General features: G+C 49.6%; 1 protein-coding gene across 1 annotated transcript in view; it reads left to right on the plus strand.

Annotated features, from left to right (window-relative positions):
- Positions 1-1,412: 1,412 nt before the first annotated feature.
- Positions 1,413-17,887, plus strand: part of OVOL2 (ovo like zinc finger 2) — a 34,340-nt gene continuing 17,865 nt past the window's right edge. The window contains exons 1-2 of the mRNA XM_010381486.1: positions 1,413-1,816; positions 2,469-2,689. Of these exons, the coding sequence (XP_010379788.1) occupies positions 1,717-1,816; positions 2,469-2,689 (321 nt within the window). The 5' untranslated portion in view covers positions 1,413-1,716. The remainder of the gene's footprint in view (positions 1,817-2,468; positions 2,690-17,887) is intronic.

Below are 17,887 nucleotides of genomic sequence, written 5' to 3' on the forward strand. Positions count from 1 at the left end.
GTCCTTAGAGAAAAGCTGGAGTTTAGGGTTCAGTTCAGAGAGGGTGACTACTTGAGGGCAGACCTAGAGGCGCCGCGCACCGGTCCCGCCCGCAGCCCCGGCAGAGCTGCGCCCCGGCTCCCTGCGCCGCGAGAGTCCGCCAGTAGCGCTGAGAAATCCGTTACCAGGCGGCTGTGTCCCCAAGGGCCATTCAGGGCGGAAGGGAGCAGGGAAAACCGCTGTGTTGATTCCCGGGCGCTGTAGGCTGCGAGCGCAGAGGGTCAGGTTACAGACAGGTGAGGCTGGCTGTTGGGTGAGCCGTGGGCTCCAGGGCATCCCTGGTCAGACGCGCCCCCGCAGCACTCGGCAGCTGGCACACGTCTGACGACCTCCTGGAGGAGGGCGGCCGCAGCGATACAGGAGGCTGGGCCCGTTGTCCTGGGCGCACCCGAACAAGGCCTTGGGAAGGGCAGCGCCCCCCCCAACGTGAGCACAACTGCTTTAGAAACTTGGCATATTTTACCAACTCCCCCTCCTTCTCTCCCTCTCTCCTCCAGGCATAAAGGTTGATAGGAACAAACAGATATAATAATAAATGCAAAGCTTTCCTACCTCCCCGGTAAGGGCGGCGAGAAGATGTAGCCAATGTTCACTATGCTGGCTTCCTGGAAAGGTATTTCCCAGTCTCAGAATTTGGGGATCGGGTGGTTAGAGGAGGCAACGGTGGGAGTGGACGAGGACTGGGGGCTTGTTTTGAGGCTGCATTTGCTTAATATGCTCCTGGCTTTTGTTTCTATTGTGTGTTTACTTGGGGTGAGGGGGCCTCGGGGTGCAACATCTTGTGGGGAGAAGCTGCTTTGGCGGGGCAAGCCTTATTTTTCTTAAATTGTATGATACTAGTCAGAAAAATAACGTGTTCTAAAGATGCCGAATTTTTAAATTTATTTTTACTGCTTTGGGGGGGGGGAGTTGTAGTTGATGGATAGCTTAAGCCCCCAAGCCCCCACCCCCCATTATTAATAATCAGAATCCTTGGAAGTCTCCCGCCGCCTCGCCCTTCTGACCTCCCTGATTTCATCAAGCCCCGGGAAGGCTCCACGAGGTCCAGAGGAATTGAGCCATTTTCTGGCTCGTCGAAGACAAATCCACCGGGCGGGGGAGGGGGACAACTCGTGGGAGGCCCCAGCTCACCGGAGGGGTGTCCTGGGAGGCGAACCTGGGGTTTACTTCGAAGAGCTCTCCTCGAGGTGCAGGTGATGGGGGAATGGGGCGGGGGTTGATTAAAAAATGTTCTTCCTTTCTTAAAAAGAGGAGGGGGAAGAGCAGACTTTAAATTCTTTTGCAAACATTCATGCCTAAGGAAGGGCTGGAACAGGCAGCCCCGGCCGCCGGAACCGGTCGGACAGGTAGCGAGCTTGTTGACACCGTTATGTTGCAGGGCGCATGCTCACACCCAAGTTTCCTGGTGCCTTTTCTATTCCACCTTATGAAACTTTTTCCCCGGCGTGGTCTCACTCGCGATTTAAGGCATAGGTGTCGCCCAGCCGGGAGGCTGGGAGTCAGCAGGCGTGCGGGGGAGAGGCCTGGGCCACGCCGCGGCGGGGGGTGGAGGAAGAGGGCAGGCGAGGCGGGAAGGTGGGCTTTGGCCGCCGGGAGCCGGGGACGGAGCCGCCGCCGTCGCCCCTAGCGGGGAGCAGCCGGGAGGAGGGGGCCGCTGTAGGGAGAGGGGACCCCACCATGCCCAAAGTCTTCCTGGTGAAGAGGAGGAGCCTGGGGGTCTCGGTCCGCAGCTGGGATGAACTCCCGGATGAGAAAAGGGCAGACACCTACATCCCAGGTGAGCGCGCGCGGGGGCCGGGCCTGGGCGCTGGGCTCCCGGGGTGGGGGAAGGGGTGGCGGGTCTTCTCCGCTCATCGGCAGGGGCGGGCTCCCCACCTCATCCCCCTCTTCCGGGGGGCACGCGGGGGTCTTCTAGGCGAGGGAGGGCGGGCAATGAGGGACTGGGATGCCCGGGACTCTGGGCGCCCCCTTCCCCCTAGTGGGAGCCTCTAATTGCCCGGCGGCGGGACCGTTGGCTGCAGCGCGGGCCGAGGTGGCCCAGGAAAGGGATTGAAAGCCAGCAGGGGCTACCCCCAATCTCACGTCCTCATGGGGGTGCACAAAGGCCCGCCAATCCTTCTGGGGCTAGCTGGGGAGAGGTCAGACCCGCCTCCCCCGCCCAGAGAGGAAACTTGGCGCGCAGGGTCCTCCGCCGCGCGTGGCCACCCGATTCCTCGTGGGCGCCAGGGCTGGGAAGAGGCCCCCAGCACTCCAAGCTAGCCGTGGGGGTCGATCCGGGGCTTACTCGCCCACCCCCGCGACGTTGCCCACTTGGCGAGGTGCCCAGGTCCGGGGCGGGGCGGCGGCTGCACCGCCCGCAGGTCAAACTGCCGCGGGCGTACGGGCTGACGCCGAGTGTGTATGTCGGGGCGCGGCCCCTCCCTCCGCAGTGGGCCTGGGCCGCCTGCTCCACGACCCTCCCGAGGACTGCCGCAGCGACGGCGGCAGCAGCAGCGGCAGCGGCAGCAGCAGCGCGGGGGAGCCTGGAGGAGCCGAGAGCAGCTCGTCCCCGCACGCCCCCGAGCGCGAAACCCCCGAGCCCGGCGACGCCGAGGGCCCCGATGGACACCTGGCGGCCAAGCAGCGCCCGGTCGCCAGATCGAAAATCAAGGTACTGTGTCGACTCTGCCCCCGCCGCCACCTGCACCACGCCCTGGCGTCGGGCTCCCGGGGCCGGTGCCCCTCCCTGCCGCGCCCGCCCGCGCAACCCGGCACCCGCGCCCCGAGCGCGCCCGCCGCGCAGCTCCTGCACCTGCCCCTGGGCGGCGGCCAGGGCGCCTCGGCGCGTACTCCCGCCCGCAGGGTAGCTGCTACGCAGGGGCGGCCGGTTCCCGGAGTGGGCTCCGTCCGCCCGGGGGCCCCGCCTGTTGCCGAGTGCTGCCTCTGGAACTGCCGAAAAGGCACTGGCATCGCTGCCTTCCGCCAGCAGCCCATTCTGTGCGCCAGGCCTGTAGAATAACGAAGGCCGTCGGAGTTCCCGAGGTCAGAAAGGAAGCCCCGGCGCTCTCAGAAATTCCACCCTCTGAAACGCAGTTCCTGGCGCCGCGGTTCTGAGAGTTCACCCCCCATGCTTATGTTCTGGATATGGGCGGCAGCTTGACACATAGTGGGCCTCTCCCAACACGAGCGGTTCCCAGTGTCTGTCAGACAGGAGGCTTGTGCACGGCACTTTAGATCTGTCATCTTTCCAATCTTGAATTAAATTGATGGGTAAAAGGGTTCAACTACCGATTTCTCGAGCGCCCTTACCCCAGTGGATTGGAGTGTTTGCTCCCATCTATGGTCGCTTTTCAGGGCCTCCTCGAACATTCTATTCTGGAAGCCCACCTGCGCTTTCGGGCAGAACTTCCAAGATGGTCTGCTCAAAGGTATCCGCTACCCACCAAGATTTAGGAATCCCATTCCACTGAGTCAGCCATTTGGAGCTAGTGGGTGGTGGTTTATGATCACTTGACCCCACTTTCTAGCCTGGTGGGCCGCAGTGAGACGCTGTGCACCCCCAGACCACCGGTATAGGTGGTAATTCCAGGGTTCTCCGGTGCCCTCCCGCCACCCAGACCGGGAGTAGAGGGTGGGGAGGGAGAGCCTGGGCTTTGCTGTGGATTGAGAAAGCAGTCCTCATTTTCCTGGGAGAGGCCACACCTCCCCTATGCACATTCCATATTCCCAGGGTTTGACTCCGGGGTGGGCTGAAGCGCATTTGGTTATGAATTGAGGTTTGAGGCTTCAGCTGGGATCCAAAGGAAAGACCTCTTTAAAAAAGAAGTGCCGATACTGTGCGGGCCGGTAGCCTAGCGGTAAGTGTGAGGGTGAGGTTCAAAGTCAACTGGCCTGAGGCTCTTCTGGGCCAGGTGGGGTTAAATGGGAGGGAACAATTTGCCTGAGGCTGGTAGCTCTGCCCTTCGGGAAATTCTACAAAGTGTCCCACTTGCATATTTATCACCAGGCTGAAAGGACAATTGCAACGTTGTTTTGGGAGCCTCTGCAGCTAGTTTGCCCCTCTGTCCCCCAATTGCCCAGATTCCCCTGGAGAGAAAGTGACAGATTCTCATCCAGTCTCTTAACCAACATTTTAGGCAATCTTTTCTGCCTCAGGCACACAGGGCCGTTGAAATCCTGGATTAAAGGAAGACGTAAACCAATCTGATTTCCTAGATTAGCTGCCTGTGCTCTGGGGGAAGGGGTGCGGAGAGGCACTTCACTCCTGAACCGTTAAAAGTCTTCTTTCCATAGTTTCCAGGGGAGTTTTTAGTTACTGGGGTTGTTTAGCTTCCTTCTTTCTGCCTCTACCCTCAAAAAGGAGACATTTTGGTGTTAATATGCAACAAGCCTCCAGAATTATTATTAGCCCATGGCATTGGCAGTTTTCAAATGACTGAACGAATTGCCTGTATAATTATAAAGTTCTTTCCAAGGCATGCTGAACTCACAGAGTTTCTCTAAGAATTAGTTTCTTTTCTTTTCTTTTTCTTTTTTTTTTGAGACAGAGTTTCGCTCTTGTTGTCCAGGCTGGAATGCAATGGCTCAATCTCAGCTCACTGCAACCTCTGCCTCCTGGGTTCCAGTGATTCTCCTGCCTCAGCCTGCCAAGTAGCTGGGATTACAGGCATGTGCCACCACCGCCTGCTAATTTTGTAATTTTAGTAGAGATGGGGTTTCTCCGTGTTGGTCAGGCTGGTCTTGAACTCCCGACCTCATGTGATCCGCCCGCCTCGGCCTCCCAAAGTGCTGGGATTACAGGCGTGAGCCACCGTGTCCAGCCAAGAATTTGTTTCTTAGGCAGTGGGCTCCCAGGACCACAAGAAAGGCAGGTTTGAGCCATTGCCTGGCACAGAGAGGCAACACTCCGCCCATCTAACGCCTGGGGTGTGCAAGGCAGCAGGAGGTAAAAATGCTCCCAACCTGGTGTTCCTTCCAGAATCATCTGGCAGTAGCCGTTAAGCATGTAAGTGCTGGCTTTGTCACTTCTTAGCTGTGTGACCTTGGGCAAGTGGCTCACCCTCTGGGCCTCAGTTTCCTTATCTGTAAGATGATAATAATGATACCTACTTGATAGCATTGTGAGGATAAATGAGTGGAGGGTAGAACATGGTTTGTGTCCAATAACCGGAGATAGTGTTTGGGTTAAAAGGGAGACATAAACATTATTAACTCTGCTGCAGGACCATGAACGTGAAGCCAGAATTCCAACCAAAGATATGACCAGTTTGAGTGGGGAAGGTGTCCTGATGTGGATTTGAAAGCCGGGGAGAAGGGAAGGGGTGGGCCTGAGGGCAATGTGGGCTGAGTCCCGCAGCTGGAGCACAGAAAGGATAAAGCTGTGGTGGCTGAAGATAGGAAACAGGGCTTGCTGGGGTCAGGGAGAGAGTTGGCGGTAAAGAGCTGGAAATGTAACCAGGACAGGGTGAGATGGTGAATGGGCCAAGCCAAGAAGTGTGGGTGCTCCTGCTGGGCAGAGGAGAAGCTCTGGATGATGTCAGAAGGAAAACCTCAATCGCGTTCCTTTTTTTTTTTTTTTTTTTGAGAGAGAGTCTCGCTCTGTCGCCCAGAGCTGGAGCGCAGTGGCACAATCTCAGCTCACTTCAAACTCTGCCTCCTGGGTTCAAGCAATTCTCCTGCCTCAGCCTCCCGAGTAGCTGGGATTACAGGCACCTACCCCAAAGCCTGGCTAATTTTTGTATTTTTAATAGAGACATAGTTTCACCAGTTTTTCCGGGCTGGTCTTGAACTCCTGACCTCAGGTGATCCGCCCACCTTGGCCTCCCAAAGTGCTGGAATTACAGGTGTGAACCACCACACCTGGCTGGCCAGTCGGGCCCCTCTTAACAGCTGTGGTCATGGATACATTATCTCCTCTGGGCCTCAGTTCCTTGATCTGTAAAGTGGAGGACTCAAAGAATCAGCCTCCTACAAGAGTTGCATAGATTAAATGAGATGGTGAGTATAAAGTGTTTAGCTTTCTGCATATGTGTAAACTGCCCAAGAGGAAGTTAGCTGACAGTGACATATAGCAAGTTTTAATGCCCAACATTTTGTTGGCTGCAGTAAGAACATGGGATTCACTAACTTGATCGCGTTGATGGGTGGATCTGGAAAAAGAGTCCGAGGCGCAGGTTAAGAAATGTGGCTGGCCTTTCCCAGCCCATCTGCCTTTTGACGGTGTGCCTCAGGGCAGATTGTGAAATTGTCTCTTTACTGCTGAGAATTCTGTAATTTGCCAAACAAATAGGGGTGAGAAGATGACTTACATTCCACAGAGCATGCATGGCAGGTCCCTTTTTTGCTGGATCCATCTGCCGGTCTCCAGCTGCAGGGTGGAGAAACCCAGGAAATACTAATCACCATTGTCCTGTGGAGGCTTATTAGAAACTAACTAAGTAACTCTGAAGTTAACCCAGTTGACTGATAGTATTCATTCGTGATTCTCTGGCTGGTAGGACCCAGGTCCCAGTATGGAGTACCAAGGGAATTTGTCCTCTCACCCTGTCCTATTCTGTTCTTTCTTTTTGCCTTCTTCCATGGGTTCTTCAAAATAAATTAAGTTTAGATTCTTTCAAAAGTATTCTTGGCCTTTTACTTGGCTCTCTAACGAGTCTTGTAGTGGTGCTGATGTGTGTTTATGGAGTAGTCCCCATACCCCCATCACTTTGTATTATTTAGAATCTCAAAGGCGCAGTCGTACGTATCTGCCACCCAGCCCCAACAATCATTAACCCATGGCCATTCCTGCCCAGGCACACCCCCACCCCTTGCCCCACACATGATTTTGAAGCAAATCTAGGACATCATACCATTTCAACCACAAATAGTTCAGAATGTGCGTTTAGTGGATAAAAACCAAAATTCATGATCACACTCACATTACCAATTGTGTTCACATTACTAATTGTCTCATAAATTCTTACTTTTCCCCTCCAGTTTGCTTAATCAGGTCCACATAATGTCTACTCGTTGTAATTGATTGGCATGTCTTTTGAGCCTCTTTTAATTTCATACATTTTCCCTCCATCAAGTTAATTGTTGAAGAAATGGGTGATTTGTTTTGTAGAGTTCCCAACAGTCTGGATTTTGCTGAGCACATCACCATGTGCCTAACATTCCTCAGTCCCCTAGGTTTTCTCTAAACGAGTAGTTGGATCTGCAGCTGCAGCATCCAGTATCACATGTGACTATCACAGCCGTAGTCAATTAAGAATGAACAATTGGACCAGGTGCCGTGGTTCATGCCTGTAATCCCAGCACTTTGGGAGGCCGAGGCGGGTGGATCACCTGAGGTCAGGAGTTCGAGACCAGCCTGGCCAACATGGTGAAACCCTGACTCTATTAAATAACTACAAAAAAAAATTAATGGGGCTTGGTGGCGTGTCCCTGTAATTCCAGCTCCTCGGGATGCTGAGGCAGAATTGCTTGAACCCGGAAGGCGTAGGTTGCAGTGAGCCAAGATTGCACCACTGCACTCCAGCCTGGACAACAGAGCCAGACCCCATCTCAAAATAACAATTAAGTTCCTCAGTCCCACTAGTGACATTTTAAGTGCTCAGTAGCCACGTGTGACTAGTGGCCAATGTACTGGACAATAGAGAATATAATTTTTCTGTCACCACAGAAAGTTCTATTGGACAATGCAACTCTCCCTACTTGGTCAGCTCTATTCTGTTTCAGCTAGAATATGTCACAGTGGGAGGCATCTGTCTTCATCAGAGGCACTGAATATTTGGTTATCTCTCTTTTTCTGATGTTAGCAGCTGTTGATGCTCAGGACCTAAATATTTTGGCTTATTAGGTGTTCTAAAACAGCAATAATCTAATTCTGTCCTCTGTTTATTAACTGATGTATTTCTATAGAGACACACTTTGCGTCATCTACTGCTTGGTTTCTCAGTGGCACAGTTCATTTATGAAAGGCAGAATAATGCTGGATTCACTTTATTTACCTTTATAAATGAAGATAATCAGTTGTTAACCAGAATTCTCCATTGATAGCTAATTAGTTCTTTCTTTTTTTTCTCTTTCTTTATTTTTCCTTTTGAGACAGGGCCTTACTATGTTGCCCAGGCTGTCTCAAACTCCTGGGCTGAAGCGATCCTCCTGTCTCAGCCTCCCAAAGTGCTAGGACTGCAGGCACACGCCACTGAGCCTGGCTCTCAATCTGTTATTTCATTCATTTTGTTATTATGGATTTAAGCTGTTTTTAAAAACCATTTCATTTGATATTTGAAAGGGAATATAAGCTCCATCTCTGACTCCTTTCCTCTTATTTTTTGTCTCCCAAGACAGACTTGAATACTCCTCCCGCAGTCCCCGTTGTAACCTGCTGCCCATTTTCTTGGCTGCACATTTGGCCAACGGACTTCTCTTTTCCACTCTAGACCCATTAGAGCCAGGGAACACTTCCTACTGGGCTCGTATTCCCCAGCAACCAGTGCAGTAGTGCCTGGGTCACAGAAGGACATAAGTCAACATAAAACAAGAATATAGGCGGGGGAAGAAGTCGACAGTTCCTAGACATGAGTGATAGCATTTGAAGGAAAACGTAGAAAGCAGGAAGAAAAGGGATACTGGAAAAATGCTTGGAATGGATTTTTGATGAAGGTTAAATTAATTAAAAGGGGGAAAAGAAGGAATATGAGAACAATATGTATTAATTACCTGGTTTTAAACTTGAATATAGGTGAAGTAGGTTTTTATCGTTGGAAAGGACTACATAGGCTTAGTTATGAACATCAGAATCCACTATAGCTAGTTTAAGCAGAGAAAGGTATTAAATGGACTAAAAAAGACCAAGCTGAGCTCCTAGGAATGACTCAGAGCCACAGAGCAGAACTGGGCCACCTAGGAGCTGCGGCTGCTGCCCAATCAGGAAGCTGCCACCTCGACGGCTGCCATTGCAGAGTGTAAAACAGTTGCCTCTTGCCTGCCTCTGCCCAGTTAACTCGGGACTGAATTCAGATCTCCTGATAGTGCATGTAATTGGTAGAACCCAAGTTACTTCCCAAATCCTCATGGCAAGGGAGTCAGGAAAGTGTAGTTTTCACTTCTCTAGCTTCTGCAGTACAGGAAGGCCCACCAAAAGGAGTTGGGATAGATACTGAATCCTTCCACAGGAGCGACTACAGGAACCTTTAAAGCATGTATGGCCCCAAATCTCCTTACTTTCAGGGTGAGAAAAATTAAGCCCAGCAAGTTTTTGTTGAGTTCCTCAAAGTTGTTAGTGGCAAAACTCAACCGAAGGATCCTTACCTTTTCAGCATTGTTCCATTGCATTATGGGACAACCGCACTGTCCAGTATGTCAGCCGTAGTCAACATGTGGCTTTGATGCTTTAGCCCTTAGTGTTGATAGTCTGACATTAAGGACTCATGATGACATGAGACAAACAATGGGGTTCATGCCCCCTCCTCCTGCCCCACAGACCTGTGGGCCTGTCCTGAGGGAACTGTAGGCACAAGTTTTGCAGATGACAACCACATTCAAAATTCTCAGGGTGGGCCACTACAAGTCATGTGGCCATGGGCAAGTCATTTCTCTTTGGGCCTCAGTTTCTTCTTTGGGTTTATAAAGATATATATTCCCTTCATCTTCTCTGCATTTGAGAAGGCTCTCCATTCTACCATGTAGGGGAGTTGTGAAGTCTAAGGAAATGGTACACAGGACCAGGAGGGGAATCTGAATGCCAAACGAATTGGGGAAATATGCTTAGCACACTTTTAGCGTTCAAGCATCGCAATGTGTCGGTGGAAATCTTGTCCAAATGGCCACCAGAAGGTAGCCTTGGACTCAGAATGTCCTCCCATAGGAAACAGGACCATTAACTAAATGAACTTGTCTGCTAGAAACATCAACAGAAAATAAAGGTTGTTCTTTTTTTGTCGTTGTTTTCACCTTTAGAAGTTTGACAGGTGAATGATCTGAGCCAGCTTTGAAGTTGGTCAGAGGGCCAGCCGAAGGCCCTGACTCCCTGGATGTTCCTGCAGTTTTCAAGCAGTGCAAAGACAATGATTGGTTTGTTTTGCCGCCAAGTCCTGTTTTCTAGAAGAACTTGAGGAGAATTTTACACATTTTTTGAAATGAAAGCTGAGATCCTGCAGAAAACAGGACAGTGCTCAGAAAAGCGCCAGGCCATGGGGTTGGAGAGCTGTTCGTTCTCTCTTCATCTTCGTGATCAGAATTACTTTCAAGACCTATGTCATTTTCCTCCCTCTATGGTAGTTTCCCCACCTCATTAATAAGCCTTTTACAAAGTGTTAATTTTGGATTAAGGGTGAGACGATTAAGCTTTGCCAGAAGGTAGCATGGTGTAAAAACCACCCCTGGCAGGCCTGGAGCAGTACCCTATAATTAAATATATTAATAATTTCTGTATTAAAACATGAATATTGACATTAAATGGGATAAAGTCTGCAAATATTTTTACATCAGCTCAGGTCAGATTTCACTGTCACGGGAGATAGGAGAGAATGTTGGTTGTCAGAGCTTTTTGTCATCTATTTTACTTATTTTATTTTATTTTATTTTATTTTTTGAGACAGGGTCTCTCTCTGTCACTCGGGCTGGAGTGCAGTGGTGCTCTCTCGGCTCAAGCAACCTTCCCACCTCAGCCTCCTGAATAGCTGGGATTACAGGTGTACGCCACCACACCCAGCTAATTCTCGTATTTTGGTAGAATCCAGGTTTCAACATGTTGGCCAGGCTGATCTTGAACTCCTGACCTCAAGTGATCCTCCTGCCTCCACCTCTCAAAGTGCTGGGTTTACAGGCATGGGCCACTATACCCAGCTGTTTTTCAGAGCTTTTCTCAAAGTGCTGGGTTTACAGGCATGAGCCACTATACCCAGCTGTTTTTCAGAGCTTTTTGAATTACAGGGTTGCAGATGAAGGACTGGGGGCTAAGGGCTCCCTTTTTAGTTTAGTTTTTTTTTTTTTTTTTTTAGCTCCCTTTTTCTTCCATCAAAGAGAGAAAAATTCAAAAGCAAATTGAGAAACATATTTTTTTGTTTTATTTTTTTGACACAGAGTCTTGCTCTATGGCTGAGGCTGGAATGCAGTGGCATGATCTTGGCTCACTGCAACCTCCACCTCCTGGGTTCAAGTGATTCTCGTGCCTCAACCTCCTGAGTAGTTGGGATTATAGGCATGCACCACCACACCCAGTTAATTTTTGTATTTTTAGTAGAGACGGAGTTTCACCATGTTGGCCAGGCTGGTCTCGAACTCCTGAACTTAAGTGATCCGCCTGCCTCAGCCTCCCAAAGTGCTGGGATTACAGGCACGAGCCACCGTACCTGGCCGAGAAACAAGAAATTTTGACCAATTACCTTTTGTTTAGGACCACAGGATTTTGGAGTTGGTCTAACTATAATGGGACTTACAAAGTACCAGGTCCTTTTTAAGTAGCTTTTAAAATTTAATTTCTTCATTTCTTTTTTTTTTTTTTTTTTGAGATGGAGTCTCACTCTGTCGCCTGGGCTGGAGTACAGTGGCACAGCCTCTGCTCACTGCAACCTGCGCCTCCTGGTTCAAGTGATTCTCCTGCCTCAGCCTCCCAAGTAGTTAGGATTACAGGCGCCTACCACCATGCCTGGCTAATTTTTGTATTTTTAGTAGAGACAGGTTTTGCCATGTTGGTCAGGCTGGTCTTGGACTCCTGACTTCAGATGATCCACCTGCCTTGGCAACCTTCCAAAGTACTGGGATTATAGGCATGAGCCACTGGGCTCTGCCAATTTCTTCATTTATTTCTAAGAAGCAATTATTATTATTATTATTATTATTATTGTTGTTGTTGTTATATTTATTTATTTTGAGACAGAGCTTCGGTCTTATTGCCCAGGCTGGAGTGCAACGACATGGTCTCAGCTCACTGCAACCTCCACCTCCCAGGTTCAAATGATTCTCTTGTCTCAGCCTCCCGAGTAGCTGGGATTACAGGCGCATGCCACCACACCCGGCTAATTTTTGTATTTTTGGTAGAGATGGGGTTTCATCATATTGGTCAGACTGGTCTTGAACTCCTGACCTCAGGTGATCCACCCACCTCGGCCTCCCAAAGTGCTGGGGTTACAGGTGTACACCACCTCGCCGGGCCACACAAATATTATTATTCACATTTTACACGTGATGAAATTAAGGCTTAGAGAATTTAGGTAACTTGGCCTACAACTAAGTTAGGTAACTTGCCACAAACTAAGTGGTGGAGCAGGAATTGAAGGAATTTAGGAAACTGGAAAACAGACCCTGCTCTTATCTTCTTATACTGCTGAAGAGATCATCTAATATCATTTTATTATTTTACATGTGGGGAAATTGTGACATAGTAATGTTAAATGACATTCCATATCACACCCCTAGCCAGATCTAGGGTTTTTTTCAATCCTTCAGATTTATTGTCTCTCTATTCCACTATTGTTTTGTAACTAACATGACTAAGATGTAATTAAGTTTAGTTTACTACTTGTAGAGGAACAAGGTAAGACTGACTAACTCTTTTTTTTTTTTTTTTTTTTTTTTTTTTGAGACGGAGTCTCGCTCTGCCGCCCAGGCTGGAGTGCTGTGGCCAGATCTCAGCTCACTGCAAGCTCCGCCTCCCGGGTTCATGCCATTCTCCTGCCTCAGCCTCCCGAGTAGCTGGGACTACAGGTGCCCGCCACCTCGCCCGGCTAATTTTTTTGTATTTTTTAGTAGAGACAGGGTTTCACCATGTTAGCCAGGATGGTCTCGATCTCCTGACCTCGTGATCCGCCCGTCTCGGCCTCCCAAAGTGCTGGGATTACAGGCTTGAGCCATCGCACCCGGCCAAGACTGACTAACTCTTTTTTAACTTTTAGGAGGTAGTGTTAGGTGTAAACCTATGCAAACATAATAAAGGTGCTCCAGTGAGCAGAGCCGTGATCTTGATCCAGGCAGGGTCAACTGGTCCTCTGGCCCATGAGACATCAGTCCAGGAGTCAGATATGTCTTCTGTACCATGCAGTCCTGGGAGAGACACTTAGAAATGTGGCAGGTCTGGCATCTGGAGAGAATGATATGTTTATTACTGTTCCAATTAACCTATTTCTGTTCCACAAGTAACTCCAAATTTAATAGCTGAAATAATGTAGTATTGTTTCATCCATCTCTGTGGGATGACTGGGCTCAGCAGGGCGGTTCTTGCCTTGTGGTTGCAGTCAGATGGCGGCTGAGACTGGAGTCTTCTGGGGGTTTGACTGGGATGGACATCCACAAGGGCTCACTCACATGGCTGGCAGGTGACACCTGAACTGCTTCTAGCCTCTGACCTTTGTCCAGTGCATTAATTGTAAGGTTCTGCCATCATTTTTTTTTTTTTTTTTTTTGAGACGGAGTCTCACTCTGTCGCCCAGGCTGGAGTGCAGTGGCCGGATCTCAGCTCACTGCAAGCTCCGCCTCCCAGGTTTACGCCATTCTCCTGCCTCAGCCTCCCGAGTAGCTGGGACTACAGGCGCCCGCCACCTTGCCTGGCTAGTTTTTTGTATTTTTAGTAGAGACGGGGTTTCACCGTGTTAGCCAGGATGGTCTCAATCTCCTGACCTCGTGATCCGCCCGTTTGGCCTCCCAAAGTGCTGGGATTACAGGCTTGAGCCACCACACCCGGCTTTTTTTTTTTTTTGGCGGAGTTTTGCTCTTATTGCCCAGGCTGGAGTGCAATGGCACAATCTCGGCTCACTGCAACCTCTGCCTCCTAGGTTCAAGTGATTCTCCTGCCTCAGACTCCTGAATAGCTGGGATTACAGGCATGCACTACTGTGCCTGGCTAATTTTGTACTTTTAGTAGAGATGGGATTTCTCTATGTTGACCAGGCTGGTCTCAAACTTCTGACCTCAGGTGATCCACCTGCCTCAGCCTCCCAAAGTGCTGGGATTACAAGCTTGAGCCACTGTGCCCGGCCATCTGCCATCATTTTTTAACAAGTTCCTATTGATAGACATATATTTAGTTTCCAGTCCTTTGCTATTACAAACCAAATTTCAAGGCACAAGCCATATTAAATATACTTTTGGGGATAAATTTCATGTTTAGGAATTTACAAAGATCCCTTCCTGTCTGAGAAGTGAAATAGTCTGTGAGAAGCTGGCTTTGTCAGCCATGATTTTTTGCCATTAAATAACATTACATCTTTTCCAACAAGGCTCCTGAAGACTTTGAGTGTAATTTGTTAATATCTGATGTCTGTATTGGTCATAAGGGTGGTAAGCAGCACTGAATGGATTGGAGGGTGTGCCACAGGGTGAATTCCCTACATGAGCCACTTCTTGGTGATTTGGCTTTCCATGCTGTGAAATGGGGAGAAATGAAAAAATTGCCTTTGCTGAGGGGTATGTGGAGAATTTTCATTTTTGCTCCAAGAAAACCAGAGGAAAGGTCCCCTTGAGAATTAGGTGTGCCCTGAGTCTCCAACCCCTTCTCTCCATTCCCATTTTCTCCCCGGTTTTATAAAGCTTCCTGGAGAGTCATAGTGGCTCATGCCTGTAATCCTAGCACTTTGGAAGGCTGAGGCAGGAGAATCCCTTGAGGATAGGAGCTGAAGACCAGCCTGGGAAACATAGTGAGATTTCATCTCTAAAAAAGGTTAGAAACAAACAAAACTAAATAAAATGCTTTCTATGTCTTGGTCAGATGATCTACTGGCCCGGTACTCCCTTAAACTGTCACTGATCTCCCTTCCCTGTGCCCTTTAAGATCTTATTCTTTTCAAACAAAATAATGCCTGTGATTTGAGATTTTCACTCTAGACTGCAATAGAAGACATCTGTATTGCATTCAGAGCATTTTAAAAATAGAAATTTATCAAAAAGATTAAACAAGAGTTCATGCTTGAACTGTGGTTGGTGAGTCCTTAGGGACATTCTACAAGACTTTCAAAAGACAGTTGCAGGTTTTTACTAATTTTAATTGGAATTATCAGGGTAATTGTCTTTGTTCTATTTCATTAGCCCCTCACTACCACTCAAATGTCTTTGTGCACACTTGGTCTTTAGAAGCTCAAAGTACTTAGTGGAGCATATTCAGTCTTTTCAAATCCCTCCAAGGGTGGCTGTGAGCAGATGAGGTCTGTCGGACAAGGAGGAGAACGTGATCTGCCTGGGTGATAGGAAAGCCTTGGGCAGAGGTGGGCAGCTGCGGTTCTGGGGAGTGAGGCAGTTGATGAGGATCCAGGACTCAACTGGGTCATCGAACTCAGCCCCTGTGATGGTCCCCCTTTGTCTTCCAATGGCTCCCTCTTGCCCTTTGACTACATTCCAGCTCCAGTAGGGCCCTCGAAGTGGACTCCTAAGGGGGTCTTGCTCTTCTCAGCTACCACTGCTCTCTTCATTAACTGCTCTCCCAGGCTCAGGCTAGCCATGCTGAACCACACACAGTTCCCTCTTTCCCACCATCCTCTTCTGGAATGTTCTTTGCCGTGTGCCCCTTTTCCTTCTCATCTTTGCCTGGCTAAGGAGCTCACTTCCTCTGGAAACATCTTCCCTGGTGCTGCAGGTCCAGAGTAGGTGCCCCCTCGGACCCCTGGGCCTCTCAGATGTCAATGGCTGTTGACTTGCCTGCACCCCCACCAGACTCGGCAGCTTCCTATGGACTGGGGATTAAACCATCTCTAACTGTATTGCCTCCAGCTCTAAGCACAGGGCTTGTCACGGATCAGGGACTTCTCAGTGTTAGCTGGGGCAAATTAAGCTCCAAGCAAAGGAAAATGAACTGGTGGAAAAGACTGACTGGAATACCCTGTTATGGGGTCTTGTGCCTCCCTTGAGACTCTGCATCCTGCCACCTGCTCCCAGCTGCCGGTCAGCACATACTGATTGTGCACTGGCCCTAGACTAGGCTTGGAGCAGGGGATAGGGAGGCAGGAACGGGACTGAAAGCTTGCCGACCATCCTCAAGGTGTTGAGTTGAGAAAACCAGATGAACTGTGTGCATAGTGAATCTTGGGAATGAGATGGAATATAGCATGACTTCTCAGGGCTAGTGTGGCATGTGCACCAGCTGCAGTGGCATCTCCTGGGCTCTGGTTAGAAATGCAGCACATCAGACCCTACCAGACCTCCTGAATCAGGACTTGCATTTTAACAAGACCCCAGGGGAGGCATAGGTATGCTGGAGTCTGAGAGGCACTGGTTTACGTGGGACAGTGAGCAGTTTAGTCATGGGCTGCAGTATTTGGAGAAGGCTGCGTCGGCAAGGGAGCAACTGAGCTCCCTTGAGTCTTGGGAGGGCAATACCCAGGGTGGATGAAAGAGGAGAGTATTTGAAGCTGGGAGAGTGTGGAGCCAGGAAAGGACCAGTCTTCTTGCTAGTGATGAATTTTGGCAGAGCAATGGGATCCATCTTCTAAAGGGTCTGATTTGGTAACATTCAGGTCACATGTTCAAAAGTTACCAAATCAGATACTAAAATTGAACACATCATTTTTATCACACAGATGTAGATTCTATGTTCTTCCTCAGCAGTAGTGAAGGTGGTGGAAAGCAGTCAGCAGGGAGCCCAGACCCAGGTCTGGTTGTGGTTTTGCTGGTAACAAAGTTGTGGGGTCCTGACCAAGTCACTTTACAAAATGATAATTTTATGCGTTTATGATTTTGTGGGTCAAGATAAAAGCCGTAGGCATGGCTCTGCTAGGCAGTTCTATTCTGAGTAGCATTAGCGGAGGCCACTCATTCAGCTGGTGGCAGCCCTGAGTTGAGCTGGAGAGTCCAGTGAGGCTTTATTCATATCTGGTTCCTCCGTGCTCCCCCATGTGGCCTTTGGCTGTCCACATGGCTAGTATGGGCTTCCTCACAGCATGGTAGCCTCAGACTTCTTATGTGGCAGCTGGCTTACAAGAGGGAAGAAGTGGAAGCTGCAGGATCTCTTAAAACCTGGAACTGACACATCTTCATTGCATTCTATTGATCCAACTGGTCATAAGCCCTACCCAGATTCAAGGGGAGGGAAAACAGTCTCCGTCTCTTGGTAAATGGAGCAGGAGGCAGACACAAGGAGGACAGAATTGAGTGTGGCTCTCTTTGGGTACTGTCTGTAATATAACATACCAGGCACCATAACATCATCAGGACCCAGACTCCTTTCTTCTCCTCCATCCTCAGCACGCACTTCCACCTCATGGTCCAAGGTGGCTATTGGTGCTGTAGTCAGCAGGAAGGAGTGAAGGAGGAAGAGGGCACCATTTGCTCCCCTTCAAGGAGATTTCTATTTCATTGGCCGGGTAGTCCATGGCCATGCTGTCTTAGTCCATTTTGCGTTGCCATAAAGAATACCTGGGACTGGCTAATTTATAGAGAAGAGGTTTATGGCTCACGGTTCTGCAGGCTGTACAAGAAGCATAGTGCTTGTGTCTTCTTCTGGTGAGGCCCTCAGGAAGCTTCCACTCATAGAAGGCGGAAGGGGAATAGGTGTGTCACATGGTGGAGGAAGCAAGAGAGAGAGGAGGAAGTGCCAGGCTCTTTTCTTTTTTTTTGAGATGGAGTTTCGCTCTTGCTGCACAGGCTGGAGTGCAATGGCGTGATCTTGGCTCACCGCAACCTCTGCCTCCTGGGTTCAAGTGATTCTCCTGCCTCAGCTTCCTGAGTAGCTGGGATTACAGGCATGCACCACCACGCCCGGCTAATTTTGTATTTTTAGTAGGGATGGGGTTTCTCTATGTTGATCAGGTTGATCTCAAATTCCCAACCTCAGGTGATCTACCCACCTCAGCCTCCCAAAGTGCTGGTATTACAGACAGGAAACACCACGCCTGGCCGCCAGGCTCTTTTAAGCAGCCAGCTCTCCCATGAACTGATGAGAGTAAGAACTCACTCT

The sequence above is a fragment of the Rhinopithecus roxellana genome, chromosome 13 (genome assembly GCF_007565055.1).
Source record: "Rhinopithecus roxellana isolate Shanxi Qingling chromosome 13, ASM756505v1, whole genome shotgun sequence".
In the NCBI taxonomy this organism is placed as follows: domain Eukaryota; kingdom Metazoa; phylum Chordata; class Mammalia; order Primates; family Cercopithecidae; genus Rhinopithecus; species Rhinopithecus roxellana.